This window comes from Podarcis vaucheri (assembly GCF_965113315.1).
Source record: "Podarcis vaucheri genome assembly, chromosome: 7".
Taxonomy (NCBI): Eukaryota; Metazoa; Chordata; class Lepidosauria; order Squamata; family Lacertidae; genus Podarcis; species Podarcis vaucheri.
This window is the reverse complement of record NC_138765.1, coordinates 81,749,382-81,768,259: the sequence shown is the minus strand read 5'-3', so window position 1 is coordinate 81,768,259 and position 18,878 is coordinate 81,749,382. Positions and strand designations below refer to the sequence as shown.

Below are 18,878 nucleotides of genomic sequence, written 5' to 3'. Positions count from 1 at the left end.
ACAATTTTATGATTCTGTGACAAACCTGATTTGCTTTGTGGTCTTTGCTTTCTCCCCTTCCAGGGGAACGTGGTCCTCTGGAAGCCTAGCGACACAGCCATGCTGTCCAGCTATGCCGTCTACAAGATCCTTTTGGAAGCCGGGCTCCCGCCCAATGTCATCCAGTTCGTCCCGGCCGATGGCCCCGTTTTTGGCGATACAGTGACCGCCTCGGAGCACTTTTGTGGGCTCAACTTTACCGGCAGTGTACCGTGAGTTAGGAGGGGTGGGAGACCTCCTGTTTGTAGGCTGCCACCGATTTGAAGTTGTCTTTGTTCAATTTCCTGTTCATAGGCTGCCACTTCCTGGAAGACCTGTTTACAGGATGCTCAGCTTCCACTTCCTGGAGGTCATATCTGTGGGCAGCTCAGCTTCCTATTTATAGGCTGCTACTTTCTGGAAGACATTTATAGGCTGCCACTTCCTGGAAGAGTTGTTTACTTCCTGCTTACATACTGACACTTCCTGCAAGTTGTATTTGCAAGTTTCTCAACTTCCTGTTTATAGACTGATACTTCCTGCAAGATGAATTTGCAGCATGCTTGACTTCCTGTTTATAGGTACCACTTCCTGGAAGAGTTGTTTACGTGTAAACAGTTTCCTGCTTACATACTGACACTTCCTGGAAGTTGTATTTGCAAGTTTCTCAACTTCCTGTTTATAGACTGATACTTCCTGCAAGGTGAATTTGCAGCATGCTTGACTTCCTGTTTATAGGCACCACTTCCTGGAAGAGTTGTTTACGGGATGCTCAGCTTCCTGCTTACACACTGACACTTCCTGGAAGTTGTATTTGCAAGTTGCTCAACTTCCTGTTTATTGGCTGATACTTCCTGGAAGGTGTGTTTACGGGTTGCTCAACTTCCTGTTTATAGGTTGACACTTCCTGTCCGTGGCAGAGTGCAGGAGAGGCAAAGCCAGAAGTACTTCATTTTGTTCTCTCTCTCTCTCCCCCCTCTTTTTTTTTCCTTTTTGATTTCAAGTGTGACCAAACTCTTGCTTTTCAAAACAATAAAAATGCTAATGCTGTCACACCAGGAGTCCCACACTCCGGCGCTAATTTATGAGCTCCCCACCTTTTAAGGAGCAGGGGCGCATCCGAGCGTGGCGCTCGTTCAGAGGTTTAGAGGAGGCTGGCGCTTTTAATAGCCTCGCAGTCTTCTGAGAGCCAGAGATTGCAGGAGAGGGGGGGTCAGGCCGGGGTGGAAATGGCAACTCCCGCTCGCCCCAGAAAACAGCAAATTGTAATGGGAGGGAGAGAGAGAATCTGCTGATGCAGCCTCTGCCAGAAATTAAGCGGCTGGCTGGTGGCAAACAGAGAATTTGGTGCCCTGTGAATTGTAGAACTGTTAGAGCTGGAAGGGACTCCACAGGGACATCTAGTCCAACCCCCTAGAGATTGAACCCAGGATCACATACAATATGTTTAGGGGCAGGCTTGACAGATCGAAACAGAAATTATAATCTATAATTATGTGTTTATAATTATTATATAATTATGTGTGTGTGCAACATCACTGTTCATACAAACATCGGAAGAGCCTGAATTCTGAAATTCTGCCTCATGAGAGCCAGTGTGGTGTAGTGGTTAAGAGCGGTGGACTCGTAATCTGGTGAACTGGGTTCGATTTCCCGCTCCTCCACATGCAGCTGCTGGGTGACCTTGGGCCAGTCACACTGCTCTGAAGTCTCTCAGCCCCACTCACCTCACAGAGTGTTTGTTGTGGGGGAGGAAGGGAAAAGGAGAATGTTAGCCGCTTTGAGACTCCTTCGGGTACTGATAAAGCAGGATATCAAATCCAAACTCCTTCTTCTTTTCGTCCCCTCCTTTCCAGAACCTTCAAACGCCTCTGGAAGCAGGTCTCCGAGAACCTGGATCGGTACCGCACCTTCCCACGGCTTGCTGGGGGTAAGCGTCTGATGTGGGTGATGCCGCCCCAATTCTCCACGGAGGCTAGAAAGACTTGAATTGTCCCTTGCATGAGTTGCTGTTATTACTCCTTTCCCCCAAGGAACTAAGAACATAACAACAGCCTGCTAGATCAGGACACATGGCTCATCTCGCCCAGAATCCTGCCCTCACAGTGGCCAAGCTTGATGCCTCACTGGGAAGCCCAGAAGCAGGATCTGAACCCCAGAGCCCTCTCCCCATCCTGCCACATTCAGCAACTGGTATTCAGAAGCATAGCTGCTTCCAGCTGTAGCCATTGTGGTTGTTAGTCACTCAGTGACTGCATGAAGTGCTCAGGCAGGCTAGAAATAAACAGATCTGCGCTGTGCGATGTGCAGCAAACCTTTGGAACTGGCTGCTGCAGGACCTGAGCGGAACAGCAACTCTCCCCACCCCTCAAGGCTCTTAGGAGAGAACACCCCTGTGCTTGAGCTTTGCTTGTGGGCTTCCTGTAATGGGCATTTGTTCGGCCGCTGTGAGTAAAGGATGCTGAAATAGATGGCTTGATCCAGCTGGGGTCTTCTTATATTCCTCTAGGTGGCATGTGGAGTGAAAGGCTGAAATTCAGGTGATGGTTTGCCCGGAGACTCCGACTTGCCTTCTGCCATGTTTCATTCATTCATTATACAACTGTACAGTGGACGCTCGGGTTGCGAACGTGATCCGTGCGGGATGCACGTTCGCAACCTGCAGCAGCGCGCCTGTGCACACATGGGTTGCAATTTGGCGCTTCGCATGCGCAAAGCGCGATTTAGCACTTCTGCGCATGTGTGACCACCGAAACCCAGAAGTCACCCCTTCCGGTACTTCTGGGTTTCGGCAGCCTGTAACCCAAAAAACCGCAACCTGAAGCATCTGTAACCCGAGGTATGACTGTACCTTGGTTTTCGAACAGCTTAGTTCTTGAATGTTTTGGCTCCCGAACGCCGCAAACCCAGAAGTGACAGTTCCGGTTTGCGAACTATTTTTGGAAGCCGAATGTCCGGCTTGGCTTCCGATTGGCTGCAGCAGCTTCCTGCAGCCAATCGGAAGCTGTGCTTTGGTTTCTGAACATTTTGGAAGTTGAATGGACTTCTGGAATGGATTCCGTCCGACTTCCAAGGTATGACTGTATTTCAGTGCTGCTTTTCACTCGCCTGTGCCGCAAAGCGGTTTTGCTTACAGTAATGACATAGCAGAGTGTCATGATCGCAATATAAAATTATATAAAAAACAAGCAACAATTCAGTGTTTGATTGGGGTGTGTGTGTGTGTGTGTGTGTGTGTGTGGATTTTGGCTCCCAGAAACTGCAGGAGAGTGTCACCGCTGGACTCGGGTTGTGCTCAGGGTACCTGGCTGGCTGCTCTGAGTAGAGGACGCTGGGCCAGGGTCCTGATCCAGCCACAGGGCTCTTCCGACGTTCTCACGATGCACGGAAGTGGACACCATGTTGCCGCTCAACTCCCGTGCCAAAGTCTCCCTTCTCTCTCCCCCTCTGCGCAGAGTGCGGCGGCAAGAACTTCCACTTTGTCCACTCCTCGGCGGACGTGCCAAGCGTGGTGAGCGGGACCCTGCGCTCGGCCTTCGAGTACGGCGGGCAGAAGTGCTCTGCCTGCTCCCGCCTCTACGCCCCCGACTCTCTGTGGCCCCGCATCAAAGCCGCGCTCCTGCAAGAGCACCGGAAGATCAAAGTGGGCGATGTGAGTGGGAAGACTCCTCTCCCGCTGAAGGGGCTTTGCGGCTCAGCGGGTGGCTGATGGGATTAGAGGCTGCACTTGGCTGGCTGCTAATTCCCATTGAAGGCACCTCTTTATCCCCTGCTTTCCCCCTCCCCGCTTTCGGGACCATCCCTGTCCCCTCCCCGCAAAGCCTGACACCCCCTTTCCCTACAGGGCTCTCTCCTTCGTCCTTAGTACAGTGGTACTTCGGGTTACATATGCTTCAGGTTGCATACGCTTCAGGTTACAGACTCCGCTAACCCAGAAATAATACCTCGGGTTAAGTACTTTGCTTCAGGATGAAAACAGAAATTGTTCTCCAGTAGTGCAGCAGCAGCAGGAGGCCCCATTAGCTAAAGTGGTGCTTCAGGTTAAGAACGGACGTCCGGAATGAATTAAGTACTTAACCCGAGGTACCACTGTACTGCGTCCCTCTCTCTCTCTCTCTCTCTCTCTCTCTCTCTCTCTGGCAATTAGAAATTAACTCGTTGCCTAAACAGGCAAGGGTTGGTTGCACGGAACAGACTAATTAAAAAAAAAACCAAACAACTTTCTTTTGCCGCCACCCCCTTTTTTCTTCAGAAAGCTATTGATTGCTACTAGCCATGGTGGCGGGACATGGGTAGCGCTGTGGGTTAAACCACAGAGCCTAGGGCTTGCCGATCAGAAGGTTGGCGGTTTGAATCCCTGCGACGGGGTGAGCTCCCGTTGCTCAGTTCCTGCTCCTGCCAACCTAGCAGTTCGAAAGCACGTCAAAGTGCAAGTAGATAAATAGGTACCGCTCTGGTGGGAAGTTAAACGGCATTTCCGTGCGCTTCTCTGTTTTCGCCAGAAGCAGCTTAGTTATGCTGGCCACATGACCTGGAAGCTGTACGCCGGCTCCCTCGGCCAATAAAGCGAGATGAGCGTCGCAACCCCAGAGTTGGCCACAACTGGACCTAACGGTCAGGGCTCCCTTTACTAGCCATGGTGGCAGTTCTCTGGCTCCACAGTCAGAGGCCGAGATGCTTCCGAGTCCCAGTTTCTGGAAACCACAGGAGGAGAGAGAGGGCCCTTGCTCCTAGATCGCACTTGCAGGTTTCCCCTTTGGGGCAGGTGGGCTACTGGGCACTGCGAGGCTGGGCTACTTTGGCCATTGGCCTGGGTCAAGGCCGCAGGGTGGATCGCAACATCAGAGCACAATATTGCAAGCGGTTGCAGTCACAAAAACAGGAGGGGTCCCCAAAACATGCAGTGGCTCCCCTTTCTGCCATAGATGGCGAGGGTTGAACCTAGATCCCTTCCCCATCCAAATCTCGTGCTCTGTGATTCGTGTCCTCATTGAGCACATTCACAGAGTGCCTTAACAGTCCGTCCTTTTTGCTGAGGTACTCTGGGAATCGTAGCTCTGTGTGGGGAAGAACAACTCTCAGCACCCATAAGAAGAAGAAGAGTAGTTTGGATTTGATATCCCGCCTTTCACTCCCTTTAAGGAGTCTCAAAGCGGCTAACATTCTCCTTTCCCTTCCTCCCCCACAACAAACACTCTGTGAGGTGAGTGGGGCTGAGAGACATCAGAGAAGTGTGACTGGCCCAAGGTCACCCAGCAGCTGCATGTGGAGGAGCGGAGACGCGAACCCGGTTCACCAGATTACAAGACTACTGCTCTTAACCACTACACCATAACAGTCTACAGCTCCCTGAATTCTTTGGGGAAAGCATTGATGATAGTAGCTTCTCTACCTAAAGACACTGAAGTTCGTTTGGCCATTAATTACGTTAGTTTCGGCCGTTGCAGATAGTGAGATTAATGGTTTTTAGTGCGACTCGGAACTGTAGCGCGACGGAAACAGGGCTGATCGCAACAAAAAACCCCATCTACACTGAAAATTTGAAGCAGTATCATGTCACTTTAAACTTCCATGGCTTCCTCCAAAGGATTCTGGGAACTGTAGTTTGTTAAGGCTGCTGAGAGTTGTTAGGAGGTTCCTCCATTCCCCGCCCAGAGTTACAGTTTCCAAAGCAGTTTAGCAATCAGTCCCTCTTCCCAGGGAATAACTCGGGAGGGGAAGTGGGATCTCAGACAACCTTCAGCACCTTTAACAAACTACAGTTCCCAGAATCCTCAGAGGAAGCCAAAGCGGCATTGAAATGGTATCAAATGGTATACCTTCAACGTAAGACATGAATGCAGCCCTCATTTTGGTGGGAGATGGGCAGAACAGAAACCAAGTGGCATCTCACATTTTTTCTCCCTCGTTTGGTTTTCTCCCCAGCCGACAGATTTCGAGACGTTCTTCTCTGCTGTCATCGACCACAAGGTAATGGGCTTCATTCGTATCTCTTTTCTGGTCGCTCCAGTAATTCTGTACGGTGAAATCAGGATTTCTCTATGGAAATTCCGTCCCTCTGCACCTCTGACTGCCCCCTACGCTGGTTTTGTTCATTTATCCTTACAGGCTTTTGGGGTGCTGTAGGGTTGTGAGCCAGTGTGGTGTAGTGGTTAAGAGCGGTAGTCTTGTAATCTGGGGAACCGGGTTCGAGTCTCCGCTCCTCCACATGCAGCTGCTGGGTGACCTTGGGCCAGTCACACTTCTCTGAAGTCTCTCAGCCCCACTCACCTCACAGAGTGTTTGTTGTGGGGGAGGAAGGGAAAGGAGAATGTTAGCCGCTTTGAGACTCCTGAAGGGGAGTGAAAGGCGGGATATCAAATCCAAACTCTTCTTCTTCTTCTTCTTCTTGATCTCATTGGCTCAGTAGACTCTGTCCTAAGCTAGTGATTCCCTGCCTGGCTTTTGTATTGCAACCAGACCAGGGGTTGGCCCTGCCTGTCTTTTGCTCTAGCGCCACCTGCTGTTTGGCTCCCTGCCTTCTGCCCTACTGGGCCCAGTGGGCGCCAACCGCCATCACTAATGGAGAATTGTATGGCCAAGCTGGGGTTTTTGGTTATTTGTAGATTATGGTTTCTGTAAAATCCATTTTGTGTGTTAGCTGCTGGTAGCTGCTACCCCAGGGCTTTTTTTGAGAAAGATTGGGAGGCAACAAATTTAGCAGCAAGATTGGGATGCAACAAATTTAGCAGCAGCAACAACGACACATGTCCACACTCCTTATCCTTTGGCCACTGCTTGCCCAGCCTTTTGCAGACCGAGGGCCACATTCCATTCTAGGCAGGCTTCCGGGGGCCATGTGTCATGGTGGGTGGGGGCAGAGGCAAAAGTGGGAGGGGCAGTAAAGGTAAATTTTGCCTTTGTGCAATAGGGTACTTTCAGGGCCGGATTTAGGTCTGATGAGGCCCTAAGCTGCTGAAGGTAATGGGGCCTTTTATGTGTCCAGCTGTCAACAACAAATTGTTGCTGGTTTTTGTGTTGAATATATGCTATATTGTAATTTATGGACCTACACAACTGTTGCTGTATATAGGTTTTATTTTATTTATTTTTTATCTTATATTTTGGAAATGTACATCCAGTTTTCCCCCCTTTAAACTTTTTTGGGGTCCCCAAGAGAGTGGGGCCCTAAGCTATAGCTTGTTTAGCTTATACGTAAATCCAGCACCGGGTACTTTAATAAAACAGTCACGTGTCCTTCTCTATGCCCCCATCCAAGGAAGGAAGAGGCATTTTCAGAGTTCAAGGGAAGCAGTTCCCAGCCAGGCTAAAACACTCAAGTGGGGTGCAAAGCAGGGGCAGTGAGGAGTGTGGCCTCAGAGGAGGGGGTGTGGCCTGGTGAGAGTCTTAGGGGCTGAAAAGAGAGGCTTTGAGGACCTCAAATCAGCCCCTGAGCCTGAGACTCCCCATTTATTTACTAATTAACTTTGCTAGTTGCTTTATCTTGCCCAAGGCAACCCAGAGCAATTTACAACTACACCCCTGCAACATAGATGCATTAAAATCAAGGTGGGCGTGGGGAAATGTGTCTCACCCACTTCTCAAAAGCCACAGATAGAGGTGGAAGGCCTGGTTGAAGAGGAATGTTTTTGCCTGGTGTCTAAAGGTGTATAATGCAGGTGCCAGGTGAGCCTCCCTGGGGTGAGCATTCCACAGACGGGGAGCCACTGCAGAGAAGGCCCCGTTCTTGTGTCACCACCCTCCGGACTTCTCACAGAAGAGGCACATGAAGAAGGGTCCAGGGTCCAGGTCGCTTTTATGGGGAGAGTCTGTCCTTGAGGTATTGCGGTCCTGAGCCGTTTAAGGCTTTATATGTCAAAAGCAGCACTTTGAATTGGGCCCAGAAACAAATTGAAAACTAGCACAGTCGGGCAGGATCGGTGCAATATGCTCATGCCATCTTGCTCCAGTGAGCAACCTGGCCACCAAATTCTGGACCATCTTGAAGCCTCCGAACCATCCTCAGAGGCCACCCTATGTATAATACAACTGCTGTAATCTAACTTAGAGGTCTTTGTCCATGGAGTTATCTTGGCAGGGATACTGGAGTGGCTTGCCGGTTCCTGCTCCAGGTAGATCACGTTTGGTCAAAACTCTCCACTATGACCTTCCATCTTGGGTGGCCCTGCACGGCATAGCTCATAGCTTCTCTGAGTTATTCAAGCTCCTTCGCCACGGCAAGGCAGTGATCTATGAAGGGGCAGTGACGAAATGAAAAGACGCTTGCTTCTTGGGAGAAAAGCAATGATAAACCTAAACAGCATCTTAAAAAGCAGAGACATCACCTTGCCGGCAAAGGTCCATATAGTTAAAGCTATGGTTTTCCCAGTAGTGATGTATGGAAGTGAGAGCTGGACCATAAAGAAGGCTGATCGCTGAAGAATTGATGCTTTTGAATTATGGTGCTGGAGGAGACTCTTGAGAGTCCCATGGGCTGCAAGAAGATCAAACCTATCCATTCTGAAGGAAATCAGTCCTGAGTGCTCACTGGAAGGACAGATCCTGAAGCTGAGGCTCCAATACTTTGGCCACCTCATGAGAAGAGAAGACTCCCTGGAAAAGACCCTGATGTTGGGAAAGATGGAGGGCACAAGGAGAAGGGGATGACAGAGGAAGAGATGGTTAGACAGCGTTCTCGAGGCTACAGACATGAGTCTGACCAAACTGCGGGAGGCAGTGGAAGACAGGAGTGCCTGGCGTGCTCTGATCCATGGGGTCACGAAGAGTCGGACACGACTAAATGACTAAACAGTAACAACAACCTAGAGGTTGCCAGAGCATAGACTACAGAGGTCTGTCTATATAGGGGTTCAAAAGACGTTCATGGCTATGGCAGATTTTTGCCCTTCTGCAATGCAGGTTGCTGCTTAGTCCTGGAAAACCTGGCAGAAAACTAGTTCACACTTGTGCATAGATTCATGGCTTAATTCCCACAGCAACTAGCTGGGCTTTTAGCGTTTCCACAGGCCCACATATAGAACCTTTTTGTTTCATTGTGTAGTGTTCTTTGGGTGGTGTCGGTTGATGTAAACCAGCCCCTAAAAATTGCAGGGTCCCAGCTGGAAGGAGTGAGCAGGCTCAATGAGTAGGGCACCTGCTCTGCAACTCTTGCCTGAAACCCTTGAAAGCGATTGCTGCCAGTCAGTGTAGACAATACCAAGCTACCGTATTTTTCGCTCTATAGGACGTATTTCCCCCCCTCCAAAAATGAAGGGGAAATGTGTGTGCGTCCTATGGAGTGAATGCAGGTTTTCGCTGAAGCCTGGAGAGCGAGAGGGGTCGGTGCGCACTGACCCCTCTCGCTCTCCAGGCTTCAGGCAGCTATCCACAAGCCTTCAGAGCACGGTGGGAGTTCCCACCGGGCTCCGAAGGCTTGCGGATAGCAGCCTGAAGCCCGGGGAGCACAGCACCAACTCCTGGTGCACTCCCCGGGCTTCAGGCAGCTATCCGCAAGCCTTCGGAGTGCGCCCCCAGCCCCGCCGCTCCCGGACCTGTTCTGGGGTCGGGGGAAGCTCAGGCTTCCCCCGCCCCAGCCCCATGGCTGAAAACGAAGCCAAGACAGCAAGCGGGATGGATCCTGCTTGCTGTCTTGGCTTCTGCCAAAGCCCTGCGCAGCCTCTCCCAGCTGGAGAGGTTGCGTGTGGCTAAAGAGGAAGCCACCCTAAAAACTAGGTGCACCCTATGGAGTGAAAAATACGGTAGATGGACCAACAGCTTTCCCCCCGATGTGTGTCTATGTGTGCGCACAAAACTGAGATAGACACAGTGGCGTAGCGTGGGGGGTGCAGGGGGGCCGTCCGCACCGGGCGCAACATCTGGGGGTTAGGGTTAGGGGGCGCAAATCCACGGGTTCGGGGGCGCAAATTACTTGCCTTGCCCCGGGTGCTGACAACCCACGCTACGCCACTGGATAGACAGACCAGTTTGGGGGGGGTCTTCCTTCCAGCCTAGACGTTGCTCTCTCTTCCTCCCCACCAGTCTTTACCTGTGCAGTTTCCCCGAGAAGGCGAGGAAAACCTGGCCTCAGTTTTCTCTGGCATAAAGAGTGATCAATCGTTTTCCATGTTAAGGCGAAGGAAGGAATTGAAAACGAAATTGCCAGTATCAGGATGCCATTATCGAAATCTTTGCTCTGGACACATTTGGAATGCAAAGTATGGTGCTGATAACGGGACAGCTGCATATTCCTGCATTGCAGGGGGTTGGTCTAGAATGACCGTCAGGGTCCCTTCCAACTGTAGAATTCTATGAATGTTCTGTGTCCAGTTCTGGGAGCCTCCCCTCAAAAAGGATACTGTTGAGTCGGGAAAGGTGCAGAGGCCGAAATGATCAAGGTGGGAATGGAATGACTCTGTTATGAAGAAAAGTTGGAGTCCTTGGGACTTTTTAGTTTAGGGAAAAGGCAAGTATTAGAAGCGACCTGGCAGAAGTTTATAAATTTCTGCATGGCGGAGGTGGACAGAGTTTTTCTTCCTCATCAACTTGTGAACCTCCACTGAAGCTGAATGTTGGAACATTGAGGAAAAAAGGAAGTCTTCTTTTGTGCAGCGCGTGGTTAGGCTGTGGAACTCCCCCCCCCCACTGGATACAGTGATGGCAATCGCTGTGGATTGGACAAATTCACAGAGGAGAGGGTTCTTGATGGCTACTAGCCACAGCGGCTCTGCTCTGCCCTCCACAGTCGGAGGCAGTGATGCTTCTGTGGACATCAGTTGCTGGAAACCACCAGAGGGGACAATGCCCTTGTGCTCCGACACTGCTTGTGGGTTTCCTTTTGAGGCCTCTGGTCAGCCACTGTGAGAACAGGACGCTGGACTAGATGGGCCATTGGTCTGATCCAGCAGGGGGTTCTTATGATCCTGAAGGAAGCAAGGCCCTTAATGAAACTCACAAAGCCCCCACCCTCTTGACTCCCTCCAACTGCAGCCAAATTGGGGTCCTCCCTCTCTTTGGCCACCTCCTGACTCAACCCTATTTGTTCTGCATCATATCTCTGTCAGTTGCCCTTCAGCCGAACGTCTCCCAGGATGATCCTCAACGAAACTCTGGAGTGCATCAGTTGCATTGCAGGCAGTGTGGTATAGCGGTTATGGCGTTGGGCTAGGACCCCAGAGACCAGCGTTCGAATTCAGCCACACCCCACTTGGCCATGAAACTCGCTTGGGGGTCTTGGGACAGCCTAAATTACCTCACAGGTTTGCTGAAGGGATTAGAGGAGGAGAACAACGTCGGCTGCCTTTATCGGGAGATAAAGGTGGGATAGAAAGGAAACAGAAAAAGGCCCAAATTGGCCCGGCAAACCCATTTCCTCCTTCCACCTAGGGATGTAGGTCTGGCCTCCCGATCCTTCTCAGACCCACAGCCAGCGATCCCACAGCTACCTGTCCTTTCCTGTCCTGCTTTCCATGGCTCCCTGTCCCACCCCCCTCCCCAGTCTCTGGGTCCTGCGTGGCGTTACCCCCACCTCGGTTCCTTCCTCGCCCCCCCCCTCGCTCTGCTATCTCCACCTCCCAGGAGCTGAGCTTCCTCCATTCCTGCCTTTTCTGCTGAGCGAATCCCTGCTGAGATTACGGCTGAGCCGGCAAATGCTTTCTTTAAAGACGTATTTTCACAGCTTAGGAGCAGGCATCTGTCAATAATGATAACCCCACCGCTGCCATCGCCTCCTCCTCCTCCTCCTCCTTTTCGCTCCCCGCCCTCACGTTCCCCTGCTTCGCTCCGTCTAGGCACATTTCCCCCTTCCCGTAGCCAAAGACTTTCCCTTTGAAGTCCTTTGCTTCTCCTGTTGAATCGGGCTAATCTCTCGTCACACCCAATGGGGTTGGGAAGAGGCGCCACTGACCACGGGGATCTATCTTTGGGGCAAGTTTCTCATTTCCCAGAATCCTCCTCTTCTTTCCTTTGCTTGGCCCTCCTAGGAAAGTCAGGGGCGGCCTCCGTCCCTTCCATCTAGCTCAACCGCCCCCCCCCCAAGATGAGCCAGCCCACCTTGGCCAAGGGAGTGGAGCCACCACTTGAGGGCATTACAGTGGTACCTCGGGTTCCATACGCTTCAGGTTACATACGCTTCAGGTTACAGACTCCGCTAACCCAGAAATAGTACCTCAGGTTAAGAACTTTGCTTTAGGATGAGAACAGAAATCATGCAGCCACTGCACAACAGCAGCAGGAGGCCCCATTAGCTAAAGTGGTACCTCAGGTTAAGAACAGTTTCAGGTTAAGAATGGACCTCCCAAACGAATTAAGATCTTAACCCGAGGTACCACTGTATAACCTCTGAGTGCTTTACGGAAACAAACAAAACGATGAAATTGGCAGGTATCTGAAAACTTCCAAAAGAATTAAGACTAGCAGTCAGCCAAAGAACGCGTGGATAGGCAAAAAAATATGTTTCTGGTGGGCGCTGAAAAGGGCGCTGTGAGTTTTGGCACGTTCTGGATTTCAAGAGGCGGGGAGTTCCAAAGTGTAGGTGCCGCCTTCATGAAAAAGATCCTTTGTGTAGTGTACAGCAGGCACCTGTAACAGTGGCAGTTTTGCAGAATTTGGAAGTCAAGTGGGTGTCTATTAAGGCGACCCTGCAAGCAAACGAGTCCCAAGCTGTTAAGGGCTTGATATGGTGTTGCTCGATTTTCAGCTGAGAACAATTCTGAAGTCGACACAGTAGAGTGCTGTCGGAGTGCTTGTACCGATCACCCAAATGCAGGCGGTTGTGTGAATGTGATCTGGGTGGGTGGAGGGCTTGGGCCTTCCTTCACAAACCCTCCATTCTGGTGGTCGCACCCAAATTTTGTAGGGCGGGGATGGAAACGGAAACAGCCTGTGTCATAATGCCATTATACAAACCTGTGGTGCAACTGCGTCTGGAATATTGTCTGTTGTTCTGGTTGCCTCCCTTCAAAAGGGATATTATAGAGTTGGAAAAGATTCAGAAAAGGACAAGCAAAATAAACAAAGGGGTGTGTGCGTGTGTGGAGTGACCCCTATGAAGAAAGGTTGCAGTGTTTGGGACTTTTTGATTTAGAGTGGTGTTTTCCCAAACTTGGGTCTCCGGCTGTTTTTGGACTACAATTCCCATCATCCATGACCGCTGGTCCGGCTAACTAGGGATGATGGGAGTTGTAGTCCAAAACAAACAGCTGGAGGCCCAACTGGTTTAGAGAAATGGTGAATAAGAGGCGACCTGATAGAAGCTTATAAATTTATGGGTGGCACGGAGAAAGGGTTTTTTTCTCCCTCTCAAAATAACACTAGAACTTGCTAGGCATCCGATGAAGCTGAACCAAGGAAATGGTAATTCAGAACAGATAAAAGAACTCCTTTATGCAGCACATTGTTAAACTACGGAACTCCCTGCCACAGGAGGCAGTGATGGCCACCAGCTTATGTGGCTTTAAAAGATGATTGGACAGATTCATGGAGGAGGAGAAGACTATTGATGGCTGCTAGCCACGCTTCTGAATGCAAGTTTCTGGAAACAGTGAGAAGAGTTTGAAGAGTTTGGATTTGATATCCCGCTTTATCACTACCCGAAGGGGTCTCAAAGCGGCTAATATTCTCCTTTCCCTTCCTCCCCCACAACAAACACTCTGTGAGGTGAGTGGGGCTGAGAGACTTCAGAGAAGTGTGACTGGCCCAAGGTCACCCAGCAGCTGCATGTGGAGGAGCGGAGACGCGAACCCGGTTCCCCAGATTACGAGTCTACCGCTCTTAACCACTACACCACACTGGCTCTCTGAAGGGGAAGAGGGCTCTTGTGACCAGATCCTTGCTTGCTGGTTTCCTGTTCTGCCACTGTGAGATGGTGGACTTGATGGGTCGTTGGCCTGATCCGGAAGCTTCTCTTTATGTTCTTATATCCTTCTTCTCTTCCAGTCTTTCGAGCGCATCAAGAAGTGGCTCGGCCACGCCGAGACGTCGTCGAACCTCAGCATCCTGGCCGGAGGCGGGTGCGACGATAAGGTTGGGTATTTCGTCCAGCCGTGTATTATTGAGACGAAGGATCCGAAAGACCCCATCATGCAAGAGGTGAGTCTTCGAAGGGGACAGCGTTTCTTCCCAGGGGAACGTTGACCGTCCTCCGTGGCTCACACACACATTTCGTGTGAAGCCAGAAAGCGAGGCCTGGTGTGGCTAGGAAGTCACAAGATCCAACTTGTTGCTGAAAATTGCAAGAAGGGATTGTATTTTAATACTTTGTTGGAAGCCGCCCAGGGTGGCTGGGGAGACCCAGCCAGATGGGGGGTGGGTATAAATAATAAATTATTATTATTGGGAATTGGGTTTGGGTCTTCCTTGTGGGTTTCATCAGGCTGGCCACTGAGAGAACAGGACGCTGGACTAGATGAGGCATGGACCTGATCCAGCTGGCTGCTAAAGCAAAAATTGCCAACAGTATTTGTGTGCCCCCCCCCCAAACACAGCTTCCAAGGTGGGTACGATGGATGAAGGCATTTACCCTACTCTAGAAAGGAAAAGGGACGCAGGTGGCGCTGTGGGTTAAACCACAGAGCCTAGGGCTTGCTGATCAGAAGGTTGGCAGTTTGAATCCCTGTGACAGGGTGAGCTCCCGTTGCTCGGTCCCTGCTCCTGCCAACCTAGCAGTTCGAAAGCACGCCAGTGCAAGTAGATAAATAGGTACCGCTCCAGCGGGAAGGTAAACGGTGTTTCCGTGCGCTGCTCTGGTTTGCCAGAAGCGGCTTAGTCATGCTGGCCACATGACCCAGAAGCTGTACGCCGGCTCCTTCGGCCAATAAAGCGAGATGAGCGCCGCAACCCCAGAGTTGGCCACGACTTGCAACTCTCTTTGTGTTGTTGGGGCTCCAACTCCCATCACCTTTAGCCAAGCTTGGCCAGTGGTCTGGGGCAACCCTGGGAGTTGGGGTCCTACTCAGAGTAGACCCATTATGTGGCATCCAGCTAAGTTCGACTCTAGGTGTTATCTAAGCTGAATGTTGGAAGGTTCGGGACAGATCCCGAAGATTTGCAGAGGCTTAGACACTCACACCAATGCTGTTCTCTGAGATGCATCTCTTGTCTCTTATCTCCACCCCCCCCACCTTCTCCCCCCCTCCATTCAGGAAATTTTCGGGCCCGTTCTGACTGTGTATGTTTACCCGGAGAGTCAGTACAAAGACATCCTTCAGCTGATTGACAACACTTCTCCGTATGGCCTCACGGGGGCAGTGTTTGCCCAAGATAAGTAAGCATTGGAGTCCACCCCCCACCCCCCACAGGGTCTCATCCTGACCACATTTGCCAGCATAGTACAAATGACGTGGTGCGAGCAAGTCAAGAGAGGAGGAACTAATTTTATATAGGTATGGGTTTTGATTCTGAGCTGTCTTTCCAAGACAAGGACCCACTTTTATTATTTCATTGGGTTGGTACCCCACTTTTTCCCCTCCGAAGAGCTCAGCGCGGTGTGCATGGTTTTGTCCGTGCTCCTCATTACACCCCCACAACGACCCTGCGAGGTAGATTAGGCTGAGAGAGGCACTGACTGCCCCCCGCCAAGGGCACGTCCATTGATTCCATCCCGGGTCTTCTGGGTTGTCTGTGTGACCTGTTGCGCAGGTGTGGCCTCGTTCTGTCTTAACATGATTCCCTCCACCCCTGTTTCTATGTCTCTTGCAGAGCCGTCATTGACGAAGCGTCAAAGGTCCTGAGGAACGCAGCTGGCAACTTCTACATCAACGACAAGTCAACTGGCTCCGTCGTGGCGCAGCAGCCGTTTGGCGGATCCCGGGCCTCAGGTGTGTGAGTGAAAGTTGGGTGGGGTTTTACACTGGGTGGGGCAGCGCAGCACCTTCTGCCTCCCTCCTCTGCTTTAGTCACCTTTAAAGCCCTAAACGGCCTCAGTCCAGTATACCTGAAGGAGCGCCTCCACCCCCATCGTTCTGCCCGGACACTGAGGTCCAGCGCCGAGGGCCTTCTGGCGGTTCCCTCGCTGCGAGAAGCCAAGTTACAGGGAACCAGAGAAAGGGCCTTCTCAGTAGTGCCGCCCGCCCTGTGGAATGCCCTCCCACCAGATGTCAAAGAGATAAACAACTACCAGACTTTTAGAAGACATCTGAAGGCAGCCCTGTTTAGGGAAGCTTTTAATGTTTAATAGGTTATTGTATTTTAATATTCTGTTGGAAGCCGCCCAGGGTGGCTGGGGAAACCCAGCCAGATGGGTGGGGTAATAATAATAATAATAATAATAATAATAATAATAATAATAATAATAATAATTGCATTTAAGCAGAGATTGGATGGCCATCTGTCATGGAATTGGCCTAGGTGAGCCTTTGGAATCCCTTGCAATTCTACGATCATCTTCTTTCCTAAAAGGAGCTCAAAGTGGCATGTCAAGTGCTCCCCCTCATTTTATCCTCACAACAACGACCCTGTGGGGTAGGCCAGGCTGAGGGACAGCGGCTGTCCCCCAAGGTCTCCTGGGGGGGGGGGGCTTCGTGTGGCCAAATGGTGTGATTTGAACCTTGGTCTCTCCTCCCAGGTCTGACACTCTACACGAGGAGTGGCCAACTCCCGAGAGACTGTGATCTACTTTCAGAATTAAAATCTGGCAGTGATCTACCCCCGCTTTTGTGGGAGTTCAGGTCAAAGTTGTTGAACTTTTCTTAGGGAGCTTTTTCCGTTTTTTGGGGGGTGTTAGAGGCAAGGGTCAAAGGGGAAAAGTCACTCACAATAATATTGCTTTGAGTGATAACAGCCACAGAGGGAAAGCTCTGTCTTCCCTTCCTCTGATCAGACAACAATGGAGGGCAGGGCAGGAGTCAGTTTCAGTGATGCTGAGGAAAGGTAGCCAGAGATCAAACAGCGATCTACCAAGACCTTGCAGGGATCTACCAGTAGATCACGATCGAGCTGTTGGACATCCCTGCTCTACACCATGTTGGCTGCCCAATTAACAGGGAGCGCCGAGAGGAAATGTAATATTACATTTCCTTATAATAGAGCACACTTCCAAATCCCAAGATTTATTTATTGAATATCTTGGTGTTTTTTTTTAAATTAGCATTTCAAAAATGCACGTCAAAGCGGTTTACAGCAATGAAAACAGAACCGTGCAAGAAAACCATAGAAAAAGTTAAAAATGCAAAAGAGGTAAAGACCAGTGAAAAGGCAGGTGAAAGAAGAAGAAAACGGTGTTAGCAATAGAAAGTCCCTAACGTGAAATAAGTAGCTGGAGGCGCAATGAGGTCTAGCAGCTTGCTTTGCTTGTTTTGTGTTTTGAAAAAAAAAAGGAAATTGTTGTTCTCAGATTGCCATTTGCATTTCCCCCCTTTGGAAACAGGAACGAACGACAAGCCAGGGAGCCCCCACTACATCCTGCGCTGGACATCCCCCCAAGCCGTCAAAGAAACCCACGCACCCCTGGGGGACTGGAAGTATCCCTACATGCAGTGATGCAGCTCTCAACGGTGCCTTAATCTTGGAGCCGCAGTTGGGTTACCGACCCACCGCACTGTGGATCTGCTAAAATAGTGGCAATCTCTCATAATGCACAGCTGTATTTAGGAACTGATGCCCCCTCCCCAAATCCCTTGGGGAACCTTATTTCCTGTTTTGGAGGAAACATTGAGGCTCAGTGCAATGTTAGCCTTTGGAATAACCTTTCATTATTAATATTATTTTAATCTTTAAAAAGCTCTCTAATTTAAACACATTTTAAACCTTGGTAAGATTCCAGATATGCTGAGCTAAGCCCTCTTGATTCGAGTCTCTAAAAAGTTTGCACCATGCTATTTTTCCACCTTAAACTGTGCCCTGCTCCCACCCGGGCAGAGGAATACGGGTTCTCTGCCAAGCGCAGCTTTGTTAAAACGCTGGTTTGTAAGGGCATTTGCTTGTCTGAGCTGACCCTCTGAACTCAGAGTCATGGGTTGGAAAAAGAGGGTTCAATCCCCCAAAAGACCTCTGGGTTTCAGACTGAGCATGGATCGTATCAGCAGCGAGCATTGCAAGCTTGCTGACCTCTGTGACCTGTTACTTCCAACCCCTGTGGGGTTTTGTGGTTTTTTTGGACAAAATCTTCAAAACCCAAGTTCCCATTGGCCAATATTATTTGGACAAAAAATGCCTCTTTCTTTATAAACCTCACCTGCTGTAGATTTGATCACTCAAGTGGGGCTAGGCAAAGGTGTTTTTTTATTATTTTTTTTTAAGGATGCCTATTTTCGCAGCCCAGATATTTTTATCCAGATTCTGGCATCAACTTTCCAAATGAAATAAAACCAGGTCAAAAGAAGGTTACTTTGGAGGGGAAAGTTAAAATGGAATGATTGGTTTGTGGGCGGCTAACATGCAATATGTTTAACAGCTCAATGCGGCTGTTAAATTCAGTGTTAATAATAATGTAATAGGGTGCATATTTTGATGTGCCTTTGGAACAAAGAGAGCTTAGTAAATCTGATTAAGATTTTATGCGTTTTCGGACTTGGTTTATTAAAATATGTTTACTTAGGGAAGGGGTGGGGAAGTTGCCTGATGGGAAGTTTTATGGTTTGAGATCCTGAGGGCCAGATACAGAGGTCTGGAGGGCCACATCTTGCCATTGGACTTGAGGATTACAATTCATGTGACATGCACACACTTGAGTTTGCTCAGGTTATCTGGAGCAGGGGGTTAGAGGCAACTTTCCTCCGGTGTAGGAACCCAGCTCTTGGGGATACCACAAGTGGGAATCTGTGGGTGAAAACCTTTTAGCGTTGGGTTGAATGAGACCACGTGTCGTACAAAATGCCGTGTGACTTTGTGGACTCTTGTGTGACGTCAGCAGCTGCAGAGGTGAGCTAAGCGCATTTGCTCGAGAAATA

At 50.1% G+C, this 18,878-nt stretch overlaps 1 protein-coding gene across 1 annotated transcript in view; it reads left to right on the top strand.

Annotated features, from left to right (window-relative positions):
• The window catches only part of ALDH4A1 (aldehyde dehydrogenase 4 family member A1), a 29,604-nt gene extending 11,120 nt beyond the window's left edge, over positions 1-18,484 (top strand). Inside the window, exons 8-15 of the mRNA XM_082230147.1 lie at positions 64-251; positions 1,875-1,948; positions 3,474-3,670; positions 5,944-5,988; positions 13,930-14,082; positions 15,135-15,256; positions 15,691-15,809; positions 17,357-18,484. Coding sequence (XP_082086273.1) covers positions 64-251; positions 1,875-1,948; positions 3,474-3,670; positions 5,944-5,988; positions 13,930-14,082; positions 15,135-15,256; positions 15,691-15,809; positions 17,357-17,469 — 1,011 coding nt within the window. The 3' untranslated portion in view covers positions 17,470-18,484. The remainder of the gene's footprint in view (positions 1-63; positions 252-1,874; positions 1,949-3,473; positions 3,671-5,943; positions 5,989-13,929; positions 14,083-15,134; positions 15,257-15,690; positions 15,810-17,356) is intronic.
• The last annotated feature ends 394 nt before the right edge of the window (positions 18,485-18,878 follow it).